The sequence below is a fragment of the Typopeltis vanoorti genome, chromosome 23 (genome assembly GCF_054136105.1).
Source record: "Typopeltis vanoorti isolate ZY-2024b chromosome 23, IOZ_Tvanoo_1.0, whole genome shotgun sequence".
NCBI classification, from domain to species: Eukaryota; Metazoa; Arthropoda; class Arachnida; order Uropygi; family Thelyphonidae; genus Typopeltis; species Typopeltis vanoorti.
This window is the reverse complement of record NC_143571.1, coordinates 47205505-47227512: the sequence shown is the minus strand read 5'-3', so window position 1 is coordinate 47227512 and position 22008 is coordinate 47205505. Positions and strand designations below refer to the sequence as shown.

General features: G+C 35.2%; 1 protein-coding gene across 1 annotated transcript in view; it reads right to left on the bottom strand.

Annotated features, from left to right (window-relative positions):
- The window catches only part of LOC150093819 (histone-lysine N-methyltransferase 2C-like), a 1065326-nt gene that overhangs the window by 64982 nt on the left and 978336 nt on the right, over positions 1-22008 (bottom strand). The window contains exons 69-70 of the mRNA XM_090412524.1: positions 19573-19690; positions 3855-4017 (exon numbers count right to left, since the gene is read on the bottom strand). Coding sequence (XP_090268650.1) covers positions 3855-4017; positions 19573-19690 — 281 coding nt within the window. The remainder of the gene's footprint in view (positions 1-3854; positions 4018-19572; positions 19691-22008) is intronic.

Here is a 22008-nt window from a genome sequence, read left to right as displayed (position 1 = left end):
AATGGTGGTAAAAGTACTGGAAAAGTTGGTTAAGGATAGAACTTAGGAATAAGTGAAGAAGAATATGATACTCTATGGCAGCATGGCTTTGTGAAAGGTGGATCATGCCTTAGTAATTCAGTAACTTTTATAATAAAGTGACACTTCAGTTGGATGAAGGGAATGACTGCATGATACTGGTGGATTTTGCAAAAGGTGTTTGACATGATATCATATGGAACTCTATTATGTAAACTGGAATGAATGGGGACAGATGCAAAACTGGAGATATGGACAGATACCAAAAAGCAGTATGTCAAGGAACAGAAACCAGTTGATTAGCAGTGTGCAACATAGCTCTGCGCTTGGACCACTACTGTTTTTAATTTGTACATAAATTATATAGGAAATTATTTGAAAGGAAATATTAGGTTGTTTGCTGCTGGTGATGCAAATTAAGGTAGGATAAAAGCTTGCAGGGTAATTTAAATATGCTAACATAATGGGCAGTAGATAATTGATGCCAGTTTGATGTCAAAAAGAATAAAGCTATACATATTGGGATAAAAAGATTACAAACTGTGTACTATGCTGATGGAATTGTACACCAGGAAAGTGATGAAGCTAGGGATTTGGAAGCAGTGGTAGTGGTAAATAGAGAGTTGAAGTTCAGAGGACATATTACTGAGGTTGCCAAGCTAGTTAATAAGATTGCTTGGTTATTGAAGAAAACATTAACAAGCAGAGATAAGGAAATTATCACTGCACTTTATAAAGGTTTGATCATTCACATCTAGATTACTATACTCAGGTCTGTTCACATGGGATGTCATGGGGATGATGATAGTGGAGAGGATCCAGAGGCTAGTGACCAAGATGGTGAATGGTCTGTGAAATGTGCCTTATGACAATAGATTGAGAATTTGTACGTTGCAAAAACTGGTTGCTAAGAGCTGAAAAGAGAGTATAACAGAAACATTTCAGTTACTTAAAATGTTTTATTGGATTGATGCACAAAATATTTTGGCACTTGGCTAGAGAGGTCTGGTGATAAGGCTTACATGTTGGCTATTCATAACTGAAGTTTTTTAATTACCATAAATTTAATTAACATTCCCAGTATTTTGGCAAAGTTTATCGCATTCCCTCATAATTACCATTATGAGGGAATGCGATACAATTTGATATAATATGTGCATGCAGGCACTACACTGTGTGATGAAGTTGAAGCATGGCAAATAAACATAAGCCTAAAGTCCTAAATAGTGCCACTAGTATGCTAAAATGATTGTCCTTAGTTGTATGGAAGAATGAGAGCTTCCCAAATTTGGGGCAGTTTCATGCAACTGTTGGATTCTGATTATGTAGAGATTAAAGTAATTATTGTTTGCTTCAGAATCCAACATGATCTTTCATCACAAAGGCTAGACTTGTAAATATTATTTAATGTAAACAACTTATTTTACAATTTAATATTCATATAACTACCTTTAATTTTATCTAATATTTAATTATTTAATCTGGAATATATGTATTAATAGTAGAAAAACTCTGTGTTAAAATATTATCAAGCTATTTAGCTTATTTCTATGTTAATATAGAATTTATATTTGATAATTTAACTGCCATTAATTGAAATGTAAATATTCTCTATTTATTCCTGTTTGTAGAAGTTTAACGTTATGTAATAGATCAATTTTATTATGTTTTGTTTTGTTGTCATGGAGATGCATGCAAGTAAGCGAGCACGTTTTGGAACACCATGTGAGGTTAATTGAAAAGAGTTTTAGAAAGAAATCACGAGAATAATTTAGGCGGGAACAACAGATATAAAAAGGAAAGAACGCTGAAAATTGAGAGATAGATTAGAGAGAGAAAAGGGAGAGGATTGACATTAGGTTGGAATCAGAGCATTCGGCATTCGGGAATCACAGTGTGATAATAGCGAGTCGGCAAGTCACTCAAGCAGCTAAATAAAGTCTACTAGTCGAGAGGCGGTTAGCTAATAAGTTGTAGAATAACAATTATAGCTACGGAAGACAGCTGAGTGACTACTATATAGACTAGCGATATTTGAGTTGAGATTCAATTTCAGAGCTGACCTTTCAAGGACACACGGAACCTTGAAACAAAGCACGGAGTTACTAGAGAATAGTAGAGCTGTAAAGTTGAAGTTTACCGATAGCTGTGTTTAGAATTGTAGTGTCTAAGAATTAATTGAATGCCGGAAGAGTGAACAACTGTGCATATAAAACCTCAAGTTAAGGAATTATTCTGTATTGCCTTAATTCATAAGTGATCAGTAGTATTTCATGCAAGAACGTTTGTTTATGTGTATAGTGACTGACGATTAATTCAGTTATTGCTTAGAAGATTTATTTAATGGGTGCCATATTCTGTTTAAGTGTTTACAGTTATAAAAAGTGCTTACGTATAAGTAAATGAAGAAAAAAGATTATCGGTAAGATTATTCCAACCATTAATATTCCTATACAGAGAAGTGTGTGAGGTTCATCTTAGAATTTCCTTTTAATAACAGTAACTATTGGTGAGAATTAGCTGAAGTGTAAAATTAAAAGTGTTTGTTTGTGAAGAGGTATTACTGTAATTTTTGTTGTATTTAGAACTTAAGAAACTGTGAAAAGACTGTATTATAGAGATAACAGATTTACCATTGTATGAGTTGAATGAATGAATTTACCTTAGGAGTTAAAATGTATGTGATATCTTAATTACTGATTTGAACTTAAGTGTAAAATTTGTGATTATAAAATGAAATGTTTGTTTTTGTTAATCTAATGTTGTATTTTGCCTGAATCTCTTTTACTGCACCATTCATAAAATATTCGAACCAAAGCGGGTAAATTAAGTAAGTTAAATATTCTCGGCCAGTATAAATATTAAGGAGAAATAGTTGAGGGTTGATTTATCTTCAATTCTTGAACTAATTCAGATATAGAGTGGCACAGTCTATAAATATAAATTTTCTCTATATTTATATTAGAAATCAACTAGCAACCATTTTTTAGGTTAAGAACATCGTAATAATTAAATGTCGGATCCAAAGTATAGATTGACAAGTGTCAATTTCCTGTGAGAAAACTGTAATAGAGATAACAGATTTACCATCGTCTTATTATCAGAAAGGCTGAAGTGTTTATAATAACTTATTTAGTGATTTGATCTTAAGTGTGTAAAATTTGTGATTCTAAATTAAATGTTAGTTTTTGTTAATCTAAAGTTGTATTTTGCCTGAATCTCTTTTACTGCACCATTCATAAAATATTCAAACCAAAGCAGGAGAGATAAATAAGTTAAATATACTTGGCCAGTATATACAATATCAACACCTAAAAGGAGAGATAGTTGTGAGTTGTCTTTTCTTCAGTTCTTGAACTAATTCAGATATAAAGTGGCGCAGTCTTTAAATATAAATTTTCTTTATATTAAGGCAGAAGCAGATTCAAGGAATAGGCTCTTGTATTTATATTTACTGTAGTGAAGTAGAGTGGCACCTTCTTCCAGCATATTTTGATTTTGGTTGTCCTGCCAGGTCACACTATGATAGTTTATAACTGCATCTGCATAAATCTTACTGAAGTTCTTTTTTGTAAAGATCTTCAAAATAAGTTACTTCCATCAGCTATTTAATTAAAAAAAATTTTTTTTTATTATTCTTTTAATTATTGCTTAAATAATCTTTTGCTTGGTATTTTTTCTTTTTTCAAGCTTGCAGTAGTATATGGAATAAAATTTTATATTTTTAAAATTATCACATTGCACTATAATGTACAATCAATTGTCTTTATTATTATTATTTGTATAAAATAATAAATATCCTTATGAAGAGAAGAAAGAAAAAATTGATAACTTACCTTTTGGAGTAATATCTTTTAATGTTATTTCATCATATCCATGTTCACGAACATGAATTCTAAATTCTGGCTTACCATTAACATCACGGATGCTGCATATATATTGGCATCGTTTTCCCAGACCTCTCATACTCCAGTACATTCTTATAACTTTGTAACCAACCTGTTAATGTTTAGTAGAAATTCTATAGAAATATACATGGATATAAAGATGACTTAAAATACAAAACAATAATAAGCATTTTAAAAAATGATGAGAACTTTTATTTCCTGCAGTACTATATGAAATGGCAGACAAATGGTTAAGATCTATGAAGACTTCTTTATGTTCAACTCTCTCTTCAATAGCATAATTATTAATTTCGGAACTCAAGTAATTTGAAAAACTTGAGGAGAGGTAGCATGAAAAATGACATAATAACAAAAATAAATTAACTTTAAAATAATAAAAAAAAGAAGTAATAACATATACAGTACTTTTTATTTGTTAAATCACCTATTTCTAGGAAATAGGTGATTACTCAGGAAAATAACAGATAACATCTATAATGGAAAACATTATCTATTTATTATGTATGTGCAGGATGCGCCAGTAACCCCTCATTAGGAGGGGCCTCAACCCATCCTAGGACGGAAAAGAGGGATAGGAGGATGGACCAAAGTCAAACTCATCAGCATATACATTTATATTGCAACAATTATGAAAGATAGAGTTTCAACTCTTGGCATCCATCATGTCACCAATCCTTTTAGAGGGACATAAGTTGAATTAGTCTATAAGCAACTAAAATTTGGATTAAATGTAAGAAAGGTTTCAAAGTAATTTGATGTTTTTTTTTTTTTTTTTTTTTTTTTTTTGTGACCAAACATTTTCATTGAGAGGGGAGTGTTTCTAGGTGAACAACAAATGCACAAGAATTTTCTTTTTTCTACTCAGCTTCCTACCTTTCACATATGTTGGAATTATCATTAAAAAAAGAATATTAATACTAAATAAATAAAAAAAAATAAAATATAAAAAAACCTGAATCTGACATGGCAGGGCTTACCATTTTTTGTTACTAAAGCTCACTTCATAACTTAGTTGAGTTTTAAACAAAGTTGTGTAACTGTGTTGAGTTCTGAGAAATTAGAACTGCTGCTGTAACACACAAGAATAGCACATAACATTGTAAAGAACTCAGCATGCTGTGGATTGGGGATTGTAGCACTATTAAGGCTGTAATTTTTTATGACATGTTGCAGTCTTCCCATTCCAGCCCACCTGAATGATAACCCCACTCAACAAAGGTTGTACATAACACATTGATACTCGTGGGCAGGCCAAGATAAGATAATCTAGAAATACTGTTCTAAAGACCAAATATGGTCTTTAGAACAGTATTTCTAAGCTTTAGAAAGTAGAACTGTTCTAAAGCTTAGAAATAGTGGTAACATGGCAGCCTAGTTCTACTTTAGAACAGTAGAACTAAGCTGCCATGTTACCACTATTTCTCAGGCATCTCCATGGAGTCAAAGACTTATTGTGGAAGATCCACTTTAACAATTGTCCACAGAATATATCTATCTTACTTTTCCTTGAACCAAAACAACACACAGAACCAACTGAAGGAACCCATTTTCCCCTGTTCACCACTCTCCTAACAAACTTGCGGACCACACTCTTATGCAATTCCCAGGGCTAACCCCCTTGTTCTCTACTTTCCTGCAATGAACTGAAAAAAAAGTCTTCAGTTGTCAATCCTATAAAATCTCTTTAATAGGCTATATGTTTTGATCATGTCCTCTCTCTTTTGCCAATCAAGCTACTTTTTTTTTGAAGATCACAGCCCTTCAATTCAGGGCTCCAGAAATACCAAATACTTAAATATCTACTTAAATATTTAAGTAGATAACTCTACAGGTTATAAAAAATTTTACTTGCCCACAGTATAAAATGAGGCAAAAGCAGTATGTGTGTGTGTGTGTGTGTATGCCCTGCTTGGAAAGAAGTCAATGGGCAAGGTGCATAGTACCATGTAACAAGTCAGTGCAACTGTGTGTCCGGACAATTCATCGCAGGGAAAATTCATCATGCAAACTATTGAAATGATACTGCATTGATACCGATATATTAAAAGTAAATACAGTGCAAGATAAATTTCACAAATTAAAATTTTATTATGTATCTATGTATTAGTCCACACGGTTAGCCAAGTGACTGGTTGCTTCACAACCATATGCCTGGGAAAGGAGTGTCCTGGGTTCGAATCCTGTCGCTGACATGAGGAGCTTAGGATCTTTCTCAGACTTAGCCAAGTTAGCCAGTTTTGGGCGAGGACTGTACGGTTTTACTCTCCAGTTTATGTGGGGCTTTTTCCTCCCGCATGCAGGCAAACCGGCCTTGAGAACATAATGCTTCTACAGACATAGGATACACTGACTGGCATAGGGCCAACCACCTTATCCTCATATAATGGTTGTGGTTATAAGGAATAGAAACTCTCGACACATAGAGGTAAAAGAGGGAAATATCTATGTATATTTATTTAGATTTTCATAATATATTTTTCTTCTTATACAGTGAAAGTAATATTTTATTGATTGGTGAGTTTCCTAATTTCTGTTTCGTCTTTCTTACTTTGATACTACAGATTCTGTTGATGGAATATTAATGATAACCACAACCATTATACGAGGATAAGGTGGTTGGCCCTATGCCTCTCAGTGTATCCTATGTCTGAAGAAGAGTAATGTTCTCAGGGCTGGTTTGATTGCTTGCGGGAGGAAAAACCCCACATAAACTGGGGAGAAAAACCCTGTAGTCCTCGCCCAAAACTGGCTAACTTGGCTATGTCTCAGAAAGATCCTAAGCGCCTCATGTCAGTGACGGGATTCGAATCTAGGACACTCCTTTCCCAAGCATATGGTTGTGAAGCAACCAGCCACTGGGATAACTGTGATGACTAATACATAGATAATAATAAAATTATATTTTTATATACAATTTTATTTTGCAAAATTTATCTTGCACTGCATTTACTTTTTATACATTGGTATCAATGCAATTCATTTCAATTTTCTAGTGAATAACATTTTCAGTGATCAAAAGTTCACACAGTGAATTTTCCTTGTGATGAATTGTCTGTGAACCCAACTGTGTCCAGGTGAAATGGCTGCGAGAAGGGAACTAACAGAGTTTGAAAGAGACATTGTGATAGGATGCCATGTTGCAGGCCTATCTGTTCAGCAAAGTGGTAACAAATTGGACCATCCCAATCAGTAATACTATTATTGAGATAGAAGTGCAGGGAGTTAACTGCAAGTGCTACCCGCAGTGGCCACACTTACCAAATGTGACTATAGACTTCTACAGGAACAGAGATCTGCACAATTCAGAACCAAGGCTCACAATATGGGTTTCTATGGTAGGACTGCAACATGCAAACCTCACATTACCCAAAAAAACATGCAGCATCATCATCTTCAGTGATGCAGTGTAAACAGTGGGATGTGGAAGCTTGGTAAGCTGTGTCATGGAGCAATGAATCCCACTACACCATTATTCCGAGTAGATGGATGGGTGTGGGTAACAGATGCCTGGTGAATGTTCTCTTTACCAGAGTACATAACTGCAACTATGAAATTTGGAGATGGCAGTGTGATGGTATAGTCCTGTTTTTCCTGGGTCCACACTGAATTCCAAGAGGTATCTGGACATTCTGGACAATGCAATACTCCTACTTTGTGGCATTTCTATAGAAACGGCAAAAAGTAGGAAGTCCACTGTCTCTTTCAACAAGACAATGCAAAGTGTCATAAGGCTGCTGCTATAACTGTGTGGTTTGTGGTCATGAATATCACCACACTTGGCTGTCCCTCCAAGACAGTGAGATTCTGCAATATCCTAAGAACCTCCAATTCATCCACCTCTGTTCCCACATTAGTGTCTGTCACATAGGTTAAAGTAGTAACTTCACTGGGATGATTTACCCTTGCAAAGTAGTCACTCAGTAACGCAATTATTTTAGCTACTTCTATCTCCTTGTGACCATCATCACATAATGAAAGAACTCTTTGGGATCGGCTAAATTCTTCTCATAATCTGATTTTTCCTTCCTCATACTGTTCACGAGTTTACTGGTCACCTTTCTCTTAATATATCTTCCACAGCATTTTCTTCTTCTGCAGCTTGTGCTTAATGATATTACTCATCCATCTGACTCCTACCTGATTAATCTCACTTATCCTAGGTATACAATTTAATACTGCTTCCTCTAGATGACCCTTAACTATATCTCATGCACTACTGACATCCTTACCCTGCAGTGTTTTATGCCATAGTACAGATTTAAGCTTTTTTTCTAAGCATGTCATAATCACCACTGCATCAGCACTACTCTCAATAATTTTCCACAGCTTCCAGTTATCTGCAAACAACTGAATATCTCCTTGAATTTCAGTGACAATATTATTGACATAAAGGTTATACAGTAGTGGTCCCAGTACTGAGCCCTCTGCTAGTAATTTTTTTTACCCTGATATTACCCATCCATACACAACCCTTTGATATCAATCAGACAACCAACTTAATATCCAAACCCATATGTTGCATCTAGTGACTGATCTTCAGAGAGTTGAAGCCCCAGAAAAGCATGCAACTGGACTACATGGCAATGACTGGTGTGGCATATCACTGAGCATTGGAGTGACCATATGGCATCGGTGGATGTTCAATGAACAGAAGAAGAAGATGAAGCAAGGCATCTGAGTATATCTCTGTTGAAACAGATATACTCAATGTATATCTCTTGGGTGTTATAAAAATGGTGGTTAAAAAAAATTTCATCAATATCCTCTAACATCTATTTAGAAATTTATAGACCTTTATAACATCACCTCTCTTTCTCCCTCTTTTTATCAGGGATAATTATATTAATATTAATAATTGTATATTAATAATCTATCCATAATCTTTGTAACTCTTCTTTCCACCTTAGCCATAGCTTTGTTATCCCTTTCAAACCCAAGAGCCCAAATCTGTGCACAGTAGTCCACATGAAGAGGCAAAATGACTTAATTTGCATGTCAATGTTTGTTTCAACATCACAATTATCCTATAACTTTACACTTACTAATTTGAACTGATAATCACTATCATTTGCTCACATTTTCAGTCTATTCAAAGCATTCCATAAACTAGATATCAGTAACATTGCTGCTTGCCCTGCTTATCTTTGCATCATCAGCAAATAAATGAATATCTCCTACCAGATCCTTCATAAAATCATTAATGCATAGATTGAACAACAATGGCTAAAGTATTTGTGGTATATCACTAGTCGCTTTAAATCTGGCAGATTTACACCACTGTATACCATTTTCTGATACCTATCTGTCAACCATCCACTTGTCCGAGTGAAAGTAGTTTATATTCCAATCCATATTCTCCAGTTTATGCAACAGTCCCTTAGCAAAGTCCAATAGTATCACAATGAACCCATTCCCTTTATCCAACTCAGCCATACCACTGTTATAAAATATGAGCAAACTGCTAAAACACGACCTCCCCTTAGTAAATTCATGTTGTTCTTTGCAGAGTATAGCTTGTATGTCCACTCATTTCTGCATGCGAGTTCTTACCAACTTCTCTAAAATCTTCATCACCAGTCTAGAGATACTAATAGGTTGGTAGTTATTTTTGCTTCACCCTTCTACACAATGGAACTATCATACACTCTTTCCTTCCTGTAGTATTTTATCTGGGCTGAGACTAAAGTTTAGTATAGGTGATAATATTTCATTTGTTCATACTGACAAATTCTTATCCAGATTATGAAACATCTCATCAACCTCATTATTACGCACCTCTATCTCTTTGTCCAGTGTAGTAGTAGCACTGCATACCATGTTACATACACCTAACAGATATATCTCAGCAAAGTGACCACTCATCAATTAAAGAATCTTCTTCTTCTTCTGACATTAATTTAACACTCACCTTCTGATGCAAGAATTTCATCTGTATTCAGTAAAGTTATTCTTTCTTTTACTTGCAACATAAAGATAAAATTCTATTAGATTGCTTTTAGCCTACACTGCCAATTTCATTTCATCCTCCGATTTAGCTTTCTGAACAATGCTCAAAACTTGTCTGGCCTGTACCTTATTACCTAGTCTAGCCATAAATAATGCTACAGCTTGAACAGCACATAAACCTTTAATCTATAAGTAAATCATTTACAGCTTCCAGCACATACAAACAATATAACGTGCACATAGCAGCACTCAATGTTCGGAATGTCTCTCCCTTATACCTTCACACGCACACACACACATCTGAAGTCTGTGAGGCGACATATCGATGGCAGCATGCACAACGTCCAAAAACACCGCCACTGCTAGTTCCAAATCCACTTTCAGGCTGGTGATGCTGGGTATCGTTTCTTCTGGGCTACTCTCTCAGGCTCCGACCCATAATTTGAAGCCTAACAGATTCAGATTGGGAGCTCCAGACACCAATCAGATGGTGATATGTGGTTGGGCACATTTGGCAGAGGATGACAAAATCAGAGGCACTTCTCCGGCAGTACGCCAACAACAACAACAACAGACACAGAGAGATTTTCTTCTCGCAGATTAGAAGATTTTCACCATTGAAGAGCCATTTAACTGACAAAACGATTGGGTATGTACCTCTGCCAAGTATATGAAGACACTGCACTGGAACCTGTGGTACAGCCCCTGAATAACACCTTGTTTCATGGTAGGCAGTGGACCTTCCAGCAGGACTCAGCCCCTGCACACAAGTCGAGGACCACACAACAATGGTGGGAGTCGGTGATACATGAAATGCAGAGGTCCCTTTGTCCCATCCCTATCTTGATGCGTTATTTTAACTAACCCATTTCGATTTTTTTGTCCTTAGTACTGGCTCAGGATCATTATATACATTCTTACACTCAAATGTCTCACTGATGTCTGCATATCCACTCCCCCCCCACCTCCTTGGTAGTTCTAGTTTCCCTGGTTCTGCACATCCATTTTCACTTCATTCAGCAACATTTTTTCCAGTCTCCGCACACCAAATCCATTCAAATGCAGGCCATCCATCTTGTATAAATCCTTTCGCCCATCAAACTCATTTCACACATCCACAAATTCCACACCACACAATCTGCATAACCTGCACATAATGTCATTTGCGATTATGGCCCTCCTTCTAAACTCCTCTCTGTCATACCGCAGCAACAGACTCACCATCCTAACTCTGTCACTCTTTTCTTTCGCTACGTCCTCTCTCATAAAAAATCCAGCTCCTTTCATTCATTTGTACCTGCCACAACTATCAATTCTTTCACACCCTCTGTTTTTTTGCACTCTAATACTCTCACTTACATCCTTAAATTTTGCACCTGGTAAGTACAATTTAGTTAAACTCCCATCTATCACTCCTCTTAATAACGAGTCACCGTACAACACTCTTTCCTTCATTTCAGAAACTCTCCCATTCTTATGCTTATTTTTCCTTTCAAACACTTGGTTTATTTACGTTTATTTACGAGACACTCTGGAAGGAGTTTTGCAGGTGCTCTAATTGCCACTGCGCATTTTGTATCACTGTGCACAAGAGGAAAGCTGTTCAAAACATTTTGGTTATATAGTGTAAGTTGGACATTATATCAAGTAATCCATAGTCTCTATTTGAGTTGTAAATCAGCAGTTACAATTGAAGGAGGTACAGTAAGATTTGTTGATGTTAAGTCAGGTGGGTGACAAGGGTGTGCATTATCTCCACTGTTATTCATCATTTATATGGATCATATTATAAAGGAAAGCAGTATTACACCTGATATCAAGATTGGAGATGTTGGTGTCAGCTCGTTACTTTATACAGATGATGTTATAGAGCATTAAAAAGACAAAGATAATGAAAATAGGCAGAAACATTGAAAACATCAACATTTGTCCTTTTACTTGACACATAGTAAAAGCACACTATAAGATTTTTTCTGGCATAACAGCTAATTTCCACTCATAATGCTCTTTCTTACCATACAAGTCTTACCCCTCTTGCCTGTGCCTTGCACTGCTCATGGGCTCGTTAATCACCTTTCTCTTTATTCATCCTCAACAATTTTTTATTTTTCTACAACTTCTGCTTAATGTTGCTGTTCATCTAATTCCTACCTGATCTGTCTTTCTAATTCTGAGTATATCTGTGTGATACTGCTTTCTTCAAAAACATTTTAACCATCTCATGTACACTGCTAACATTGCTATCCTACATATTCTTATACCTTGCAGTTGATCTAGGATGACTTCTCACTTTGCCATAATCACCAACTTTGTAATTTCACATATACCTCTTCTTAACAGATCATTCTGCATATCCATGCAGCCTTCTAGAGCAGCGATTTTAGGTGTACTGCAAGATTTATGAAAACAAATTAACTGAAAGAAATAATGTCGTAATTTGCGCATTTATTTATTAGTGTCTGGTCTTCCCTCTTCTTGTGTGTGTGTGTAAATCAATCAAAATTATGCCTATTTTTTGTCAGATCAACAAAAAAATTAAAAGAATATATTTTTAGTGTGCCACAAAATTTTAATAATTAGTCTAGGTGTGCCGTATTATTGAAAAGGTTGAAAATCACTGTCCTAGAGCAAGACCATACGATTGTTTTTCCCAGGTGAAGGAGGTTGGTTAGTTGCTTTCTGGTTTTATGGCATAAAGACAGCAAAAGTCACACTGTGCCATGATAGAGGTTACAGCAGTACACACAGGATATTAATAATTAAATAAATAGTTCCACTATGATGTTGTTGGTTAGGAAGGCTGTGGATACCTCATTCTACTTGTATCATTATTTCTTCTGCAGGAATTTTTTTAGGTGCTATTGTGTAGTTATGGCCATGTGCAAGTGCACTAATTGCTTCAAGCTTCATGGTAAGAGATGATAGGTTTATTACGGTGTTAGGAGGTAGTTGAGGTTTGGAAGCTGAGTTTTTTTGTAGACTTTCAAATTTATTAATGTGTCAACATTGTATTCTTTGTCTTCTGAAGTGTTTGAGGTGTCAGAAAGGATATCGTCCAAAAATCGACATTCATTGTCGCAGCAAACCCTTCTTCTAACACACAGATAGCTTCATTAGTGTCAGCCAGGAGAACGGAGGTAAATAATGATACAAGGTATAATGGGAAGATATCTTCATGGCACATATCAACATAGCATATTGTCAACAACATCAGACCGGATGCAAAAAGAAATTTGAAGCTCTGCAAGGAATTAAAAGCAACAACAAAATAGTAATTACTAAAGCAGATAAGGGAAATGTCACTGTGGTTTTAAACCAATTCGATTACACAGGTAAGCTTGCCTCCTTACTTCTAGATCATTCTACCTATCTCCCTATAGACTATGATCCCACCAGTATACAGATCAGACTGCTCCATAAAAAGGTTATCTCTCGGCCAATGGAAGTTACAAAGAAACTAAAACCTTATAACTCTAGATCCCTCCCACCTTGGATATATGGACTACCAAAAATCTATAAGCAAAATGTTCCATTACGTTCCATTGAGGATGGCACTGATTCACCCACACACAAATTAGCCAAACATTTAGCTCAAGTGCTCACACAATATACTGGCAACACACCTTCACACACAAAAAACTCAGCCCACTTTAAAGCCGGTATAGAAAATCTCATTGGATCATTATGTCCAATGTACTGACATAATGATTATTTCTGATGTCTCCTCTTTATTCACTAATGTTCCACTCAAGATACCTTAGACCTCATCCAAACCATATTTCCTCCTGATATCTCAGCCCTGTTTCAGTTCACCATGAACTCAGGCAATTTCGTTTATCAAGGAAAATTCTACAGACTGAAGGGACAGCCATGGGTTCTCCACTCCTGGGCGACCTTTGAAGAAAAAGTCTTAAACTTTGCCCCACAAAAACTCACTGTATGGCTATGCTATTTGGATTATGTGTTCTCCAGTTGGCTGCATGGCCTAGATACACTCCAAAATTTCTTAACACACCTAAACAATCAACATCTCATGATCCAGTTTACCTTGGAAAAGAAAAACAGCAACAACAGTCTCCCATTCCTAAACACTCTGATTACATAGCCTGATGGACCTCTGGCACTCTCCGTTTACAGAAAACCTACATATATAGGTAGATACATTCACCAGCAGTCACTCCCCCTCCCCAAACTCCAACAATATGGGATTATAAAAACCTATATAACAGGGAAAAATTAATCAGTTCTGATAACAGTACCCTAATTACTGAATTTGACCATATCTTTAACTTTCTTAGCCAATGGTTACAACCCCCCCCTCCCCATCAGAGTAGATTATGCAAAATCTATTATCATTCTATATATCTGGATCACACCCAAAAAAAAACTGACAAAGATCCAAAGAAAATATGACCTTACAACCAGGTGTCTTGCAGTTGTAAAACTGTTCTATTTTGGCCAAACAGGAAGAACAGCCAATATCAGGATATCCAAACACAAAGACTACATCTCGTTCCACCAATGCAGCCACTCAGGACTTACTGACCATGCTTTGGACACCCACCACAGAATATGTTGGAAGAAGGCCACTATTATACCACAGCAATACAAGTATGAAAGACTATTCCTTGAATATACCTCAGCTCTGAAAAACTTTCAAACCATAACAAATTTGGGTGCAGAGACTGCCCCAAATTTGGAAACCATATATTTCAAGATTATCAGCCCAATGACTAAGAGTACCCAATTTAGCGCACTAGGGGACACCTTTTAGGACTCTAGGACCAACTTCTGTTGCCTTTCTTTTGCCTCATTTGCCCAATGTTAGTGTTTGCATGCACAAATCATTGTTGTTGTTTTTGTGATCCCTGATGATGGCAATGTAACATTGCCAAAATATAGGAAGGTATTAATTAAAGTCTCTTATAATTAATATTCTAGTATACATTGTTATTTCCTGAAAAACTAACAGCTATTTTAACTGTTATTGATATTCCACCCAGTGATGATGATGATGTTCTCAGCAGATTTTCAGAATGTTTTCATGATGATTCTACCAAAGATAACACCAGAACGAAGTTTCTTAAGTATCTTTCTCAATAGTCCTTCTAAACCTTATACTGGTATCTCGTATGTTTTGTTTCTTTCTTTCATCTGTTATCAAAAGGTACCATTATTTGGTTGAGACTTTGTTAAGGCTCCTAAAACAATTGAGGATGAAGAATTCATGCTCAAGTGTTTTTTTAGCTCAAGAGCTCCCTCACACACACACCCAACATGGAGCCACACATGGATACCCACCTTTGGCAACCAATGGCTTGAAAGTGGAATGCCACGGCTACCCAGGACGCTATATGAGCACCACAGCAAGCCTTGGGCCCTGCCTCACAGCATGGGGAAGGAAACTTACTGCAGCACTTGACCCTTGCAGGAAGTCCACTAGCTGACTGATCCAAGCCTTCCAGGACTGCCCATCTTGCTGAAGGGGGCCAAAGTAGTGCAAGACTACTAGGATCCCCCTTTGCAGATCATGTCATGGGTTGAACTGCACTGCATGGGAAACACATTGGTAAGGCATGGATTCCAGTTGTAGTCTGAAAGACAGGATAGTAAAAAAAAAACAGGAGGTCCCCTCCAGATGCCTCACATGGAGGGAAGTGGAGGCAGAGTGGTTACATTAGTTACTACTGACTTCTCTAATGTTATCTCCAGCTCCAGCATTCTTGAACTTCATGTTTCCTTCATTACATGTTGGCTCAGATAATTATCCCTTAGCAGTTGTATAAATTCCATTCCTCTTTCCAGTCTATGCAACCTTCATAATAATTAATACCTCGTCAATGTATGCCATCTACATTCTCCCTTATAACTCCCTCCTCCTCTGGCCTATAGCAGCAACTAATATATTTTTATCTTGTTGGCCTCTATCTTATACTGAATAGCTGAACTATCCTCTATCCCTCTCCTCATGATGTACTGCTATTCAGTTGTTCTGCTATTATTAGCAAAACCTAACCTTCTATTCTGTTCCCTCTAAAAATGCTATATCCCTTGCATTCTATCCCTATGATTATCTCATCTTCTATCAACCAGATCTCACTAATGATTATAACTAACCAATGCCAAAAACTCCTTACTTCTGAATACCTCTGTACCTCTGGCTTTAGACAATAAGGCGCAATATCCCCCTTAATCCCAAAACCTCCCTAACACCTTGTGTTGATAATCCCACTAAAGTTACGAACCTGAGGAGCTTTTTTCAAGAAACATCATGTGATTACTCTCCCACTTACTCACCTCTATGTTGTCTGGATCTACACTTACCCCCCCCCCCCCCCACCGCAATATTCTATTTTTTCCTGACTCTGCATTTCTAATTTCTCACTTAATACTTTCTCAAAATACCTACCTCTAAATCCATTCAAAATGCCAACTATCCACCTTATATAATCCCTTCTTGAGATGCCTGGCCAGTGCTTGTGTCTTTTAAGTAGTGCAAGCTAAGGCAATTCCAACACTTAGGATTGTAGCAACACATGTCAATACTTGCACTTCACATCTTCGCACCACATTTCTCAAAAACTAAGCATTGTACACATGTTAAAAAATAGGGCCTCTTGCATCACTACAGAGGATAAAGATCTCAAAGTTGAACTATCCCTGATATCAAAAAACCTTTTAGATAACGGTTATTACCCAAGAAAATTGATCCACAAGATACTTTTCTGTGACCCCCCCCCCCCACACACAACGACAATCTGAAGAAATACATTATAATTCCACCATCGCAATTCCTTATACTGGGACAGTTTCCAAAAAGATTGCTGCACTCCTCAAGCCACATGGAATACGAGTGACTTTTAAACGTTTAAAGACTATTCGGCAATTCTTAATATCTCCAAAAGACAGTCAAGCTTTCTTCAAATATGCCGGTGTCTATAACATCGTGTTCGTGCAGATTAAACTCTACTGGTCAGACGTCTAGAAGTTTGGAAATCAGAAAAAAAACACATGTAGGAGATGTAAACAATAACAGAGAAGACAATTCGGGGTTAGCACATCATTTCTCCAGGACAAACCATACCATAGAATGGTACAAAAACTCCATGCCCTACTTAGAGGAAGATTTTTGCTCCCGAATCATAAAAGAAGCCATAACAGTTATCTGTTCTAAACACAATCTAAATAGAAACCAAGGATTAATTCTGCCTGATATTTGGAAGAACGCGTACATCATACACACTCCATGCGTGTGATGTACGCATTCTTCTGTTTTTGTAAAAATACAGTTGTATTTGGTTCTTCCTTCATGAACAGTTTTAGTGTTTAAGTTGTTTTGTATCTATTAATTTTTTACCCTGAAGAAGCTAAACAGCTAAGTTGGCAAAACTTGTCAGTATTTCTTACTTAGTTTCAAATAAATTTGACCTATATAAACCCAATTGAAGTCAATCTTTTCCATACTTAGGATTGTATTCTTATAAGATGTCTGGTCAAAATCGAAACTTTCAAAGTTTCTACATATATTCGGCTTTGAAATAAGATTGGATTTTTAATATTCCCTATTTTTATTTACCTAGGTTGTTTCAAGAAGTTGTGAGTGGTGGAAATGACTAGCATAATATCGTCTGCAAAGCAGACATCTTAGGTACGTCTGATCTGACAAATTTTCAAGAGTTATTCCATATCCACTTACCGTATGTATGAAAATCTAATCATAAATTACATGGACACGAAGTGGCCATCGAAGTTAACATAACTTTTGATACTATTACAGTAACATAGATATAAAATTTATATTTTTGATATATTTTATCAGTGTAGCCATTTGGGTGGATTTATTTGCAAGAGTATGCCATCACTGTAAATATAGGTATAGCTACTACTACATGCAATTATTAAGGTCATCGTGAGATATCTGAAAGGTAGTAATTAGATGCAGCATAAAATATGTAGTAAGAGGTCCTACTGAGCAGCAAATGACAACTGCTTCTATATTAATGTTGAGCTGGACTTGTTGGAATGGGGTTCTGTTGCTCATAACGATGGTAACTCATCCATGGGTAGCCCATCTTTTATTCTTTATCCTTATAGATGACAGAGAGAGTGATACACTGCAATGTAGGGTTCTCAGTAGGTTTTAGATAGGTCTCTCGAAAAGAAAAGCATATTTTTAATGTCTTATGCAAATATTTTATGCAAGAGGGCATAAAATATTTGCATTAATAATTTGATTAATAATTGATAACATTAATAATTTGGCAGAATCTGCTACAATTCCATTGTAGGAAGGTCTTTATCACTTTTGCCTTTGACAGACACAAATGCTTCCCCTCTGTTTTTTTTTAAGGAATTGTGAATGAAATGTCCACTATTTATTCTTTCTCCACAGGAAAAAGATCAAAAACACTGATATCAACTCAATCCAGAACATCCAATACTCAATAGCTTTGGATTTCTTTATGATGAGAAGATATTCCTTCCCACTATACAGAGAATCCAGTAGCACTTGGGAGGTCCACTCCCACCATGAATAGCTGGAAGAGATAGGATCAGCAAGTTATTTATTTAGATTATAGGCATACAACACATTAGGTTCTGGACTACCATCATTAAATAGTGAAACACTGCATTTTTTTCTCACTAGTAGATGCATGTAATGGTTTAATAATGTCTTTAAACAGTCATATATGTGTGTAAATGACATAAATAAAACACTTATGTCCAAATATACAAACAAAAATTTTAGAATAATTTTCACAACCAAAAAGTAATTCTGAATAGCTTCGCTTGAGGGACTATGCCAACCAGTTTGGTCACTGATCTACACCATTAAAAGTTTTCCCACTTCAGCAATTGTCATGTATGTGGATCACTGTTGTATTAATGTAGTGCTTTTCACCTGACTAAGGATTTTTTTATAGTAGTGCAAGGTAAGTTTAGCCTGTGGCCTATCTCAGTGTTTGATACACCATCATCACTAAATTTATAATTTTAATCTTAGTATGTAATGTAATAGATTTACACATCTTTTCACTGAAAGTAACATTAACATCACTTTGAATTTAATCAACCATTATTAACAACAATAAAATAAAATAATAGTTCTAAGCAGTTTTATAATTTACATGAAAAAAAAAAAAACGTAGCGAGTAATGACATCATAAGCAAACTGTTCATGAAAAACTATACATCAGTTGATTTATGGAAGCGTCATGGTGTCATGTTTAAGACTGTTGTATGAGTGAATGGGCATTGGTGATAACTGAAAAGCATTGTATGATCGGATCATCGTAAGGCAGGACATTACTGTATAAATAAAATTACTATCTGCAAATAGCTCTGAATTATTACTTGGTCAAAGTTAATATAACTGTTATTGAAGAATTTCTGAAACTTTTTCATTTTTGCATTTGCTAGCTATTGGAAACATATACTTTAGTGGTATAGTTCAGCAAGGCAGTGAAACAGAGAAGTATTTAGTTAAATAAATTAATAAAAACATTCTTGGTATTATCATGAGAACAGCAATCTACGTTCCATAGGCAATAAAATCGTGCAATTTTTATGGATTTTTATACCAGCTGTTTAATTTATTCTAAAATTTCATCATTCAAGAAAAATTTCAACTTCTACACAAAATTAAATATAAAAAAAATTAAGAAAAATATCAATATTATATGAAACAAAAACTACTTACAGGATAAATTGAATTTGGAGTGTGAAAAGCTTGAATCTGATGAGGTAAAAGCTGCCCTATATTTTGAAACACAAGACTTCCAATTCTCATTAAATATTGATCTCCCTGATGAATCATACTACATGAAACAAAAATTACTAAATGCAAAAACTTGAATTTCAGAAGCATTTATATAATCACACAGAAACAAGAGTCAAAACTTTATTTTTATTTTATTATTATTTTTTTTGATAAATGATAATTTAAATCATTCCAAGGTACTTTGATGTGTTGCATCCAAATCAGCAATCGAAAATTACACTTTTCAATCATTAAAAAAAACCAATATTCAAATTTTAAATCATTCCAATGTTAACTTTCTGTATGAAGTTGGTGTGATTTTCAGCATGATACACTTTGAAAATGAACAGGCGCATAGTTTAAACACACTTAAATGGATCTTACATAAAGAACAAAAGTTTGTGTTTTTGACCTTTATGTAAGAGAGAGAACTCTCACACCTTTCAATTGTTTACTTAATTTATTATCATTATTATGTCACATTTAAAAGTTAGAGACAGTAAAACAAAAGAGGGGTGCCATGTTTTGTGAATGTACAAGTGTTAAGTAGCATGACAGAATCAACTTGCACAGTAAAGAATTCACTACTTTTGGTGTGATTTTTTTTATTTGGTTAAGGGCTTAGTGGAACAAGGAGATACTGCACCAATGCAGATCATAGCAGAACACATTGCAATAATTACTTAGTAAATACATGATGGAACAGTACACCTCCAAATGAAAAAATTAGAATAACCAAAGAACATGTGTTGAATGATTTGCAATTCTAATTTATTGCATAGAAAATAATTATTACCAAATATGAATGAGCATCATCTAAATCTATGTACTTTGTAGATTATATAACCATGTAAACATATAAAAACATAATGTAAATTATAAGAAAACTGTTATTTGAAAACATTCACAAAATTAGAATAATTTTTAATGTGCTTCAAAATATTAGAATAATATGAAAATAAATGTACAAAAATTACAGTCAAAGGGAAACAACATGATAATTAATACTTTGTTGCATCTCCCTCAGCTTTTATGACAATTCGTAAACAGTTGGGCATATTATTTACTAGTGGTTCACAGTTTTTTTTTTTTTTTTTTTTTTTAATCAAAACATGTCCATATGGTCTGCAGACTAGAAACAATTTCATTTTTGTCTTTTGGGACTTCTTGAAGATTTTTCTTCATAATTCCCCACAAATTCTCAATGGGGTTTAAAAATTTGGTGAGTTTGTCACCCAAGGAATTACCTTGATTTGCCTTTCTTTAAGCCATCTAGTAGTGGTCTTGGAAGTATGATATGAAGCTGAATCTTGCTGAAAAAGGAAATCACTATTACACAAATCTTCTGATGTTGGTAACATAAAGTGCACAAGAATTTCTTGGTACAATTTGGAATTGACTCTTTCATACACAATACACAGTCTACCTGGACTCTCTGCAGTCATACAAGCCCATACCATGACAGAGGTTGCAAATTTCACCAAACGTTTCATGCATTCTTTATCAAATGCTTCTTACTTAAGATGCCAAAAACGTATCCCTTGATGACCATGGGACACACAAAACATACTTTCATCGCTAAAAAAGTACCCTTTTCCAGTCTGAACCCGCAACAGTCTTTGCTTACACCATCGCAATCTAGCTGCTTTTTGCTTGCCTAAGATGAAGCATAAGAGGCTCCAATTTAGGCATATGAGATTTAAAACCCAATTTGTGAAGTTGTCTCAATGTTGTAGATTTAGACACATTCACACCTAGCTCTTTCCATCACCTGTGAAAATATCTTACACTTCGGAAGTGGTTTTTTCTTCATGATATTCTTTAATCTCCTCTCATCTCTTGATGTGATTGTTACCTTTCGATCATTATTGCAGTGATTATTTTGAATACTCTGGTTATTAGAATACTGTCTCAATACTCTACTCAAGCTTGCTTGAGAACATCTCAATTCCCCAGCTATAAACTGTTGAGTTTGGTCTTCTATATGATACTTTTTAGCTTTTGAAATGTCACTCGTTTGACCCATGTTGTTTAGCAAATGATTAACTGAAATCCACGTGCAAACAATGCCTCACACATCAGTCTTGCAGCTACTGAAATACATGCTATTTCTATGCTTTCCTCAAAACCAATCAGAAAATTTTGGAATATTCTAATATTTTGAACCAAAAATTATTCTAATTTTGTGAATGTTTTCAAATAACAGTTTTCTTATAATTTATATTACATTTTTATGTGTTTACATGGTAATATAACCTACAAAGTATGTAGATTTAGATGATGCTAATTTATATTCGGTAATAATTATTTTCTATGCAATAAAATAGAATCAAAAATCATTCAACACATTTTCTTTGATCATGTGTGTAAAAAGGT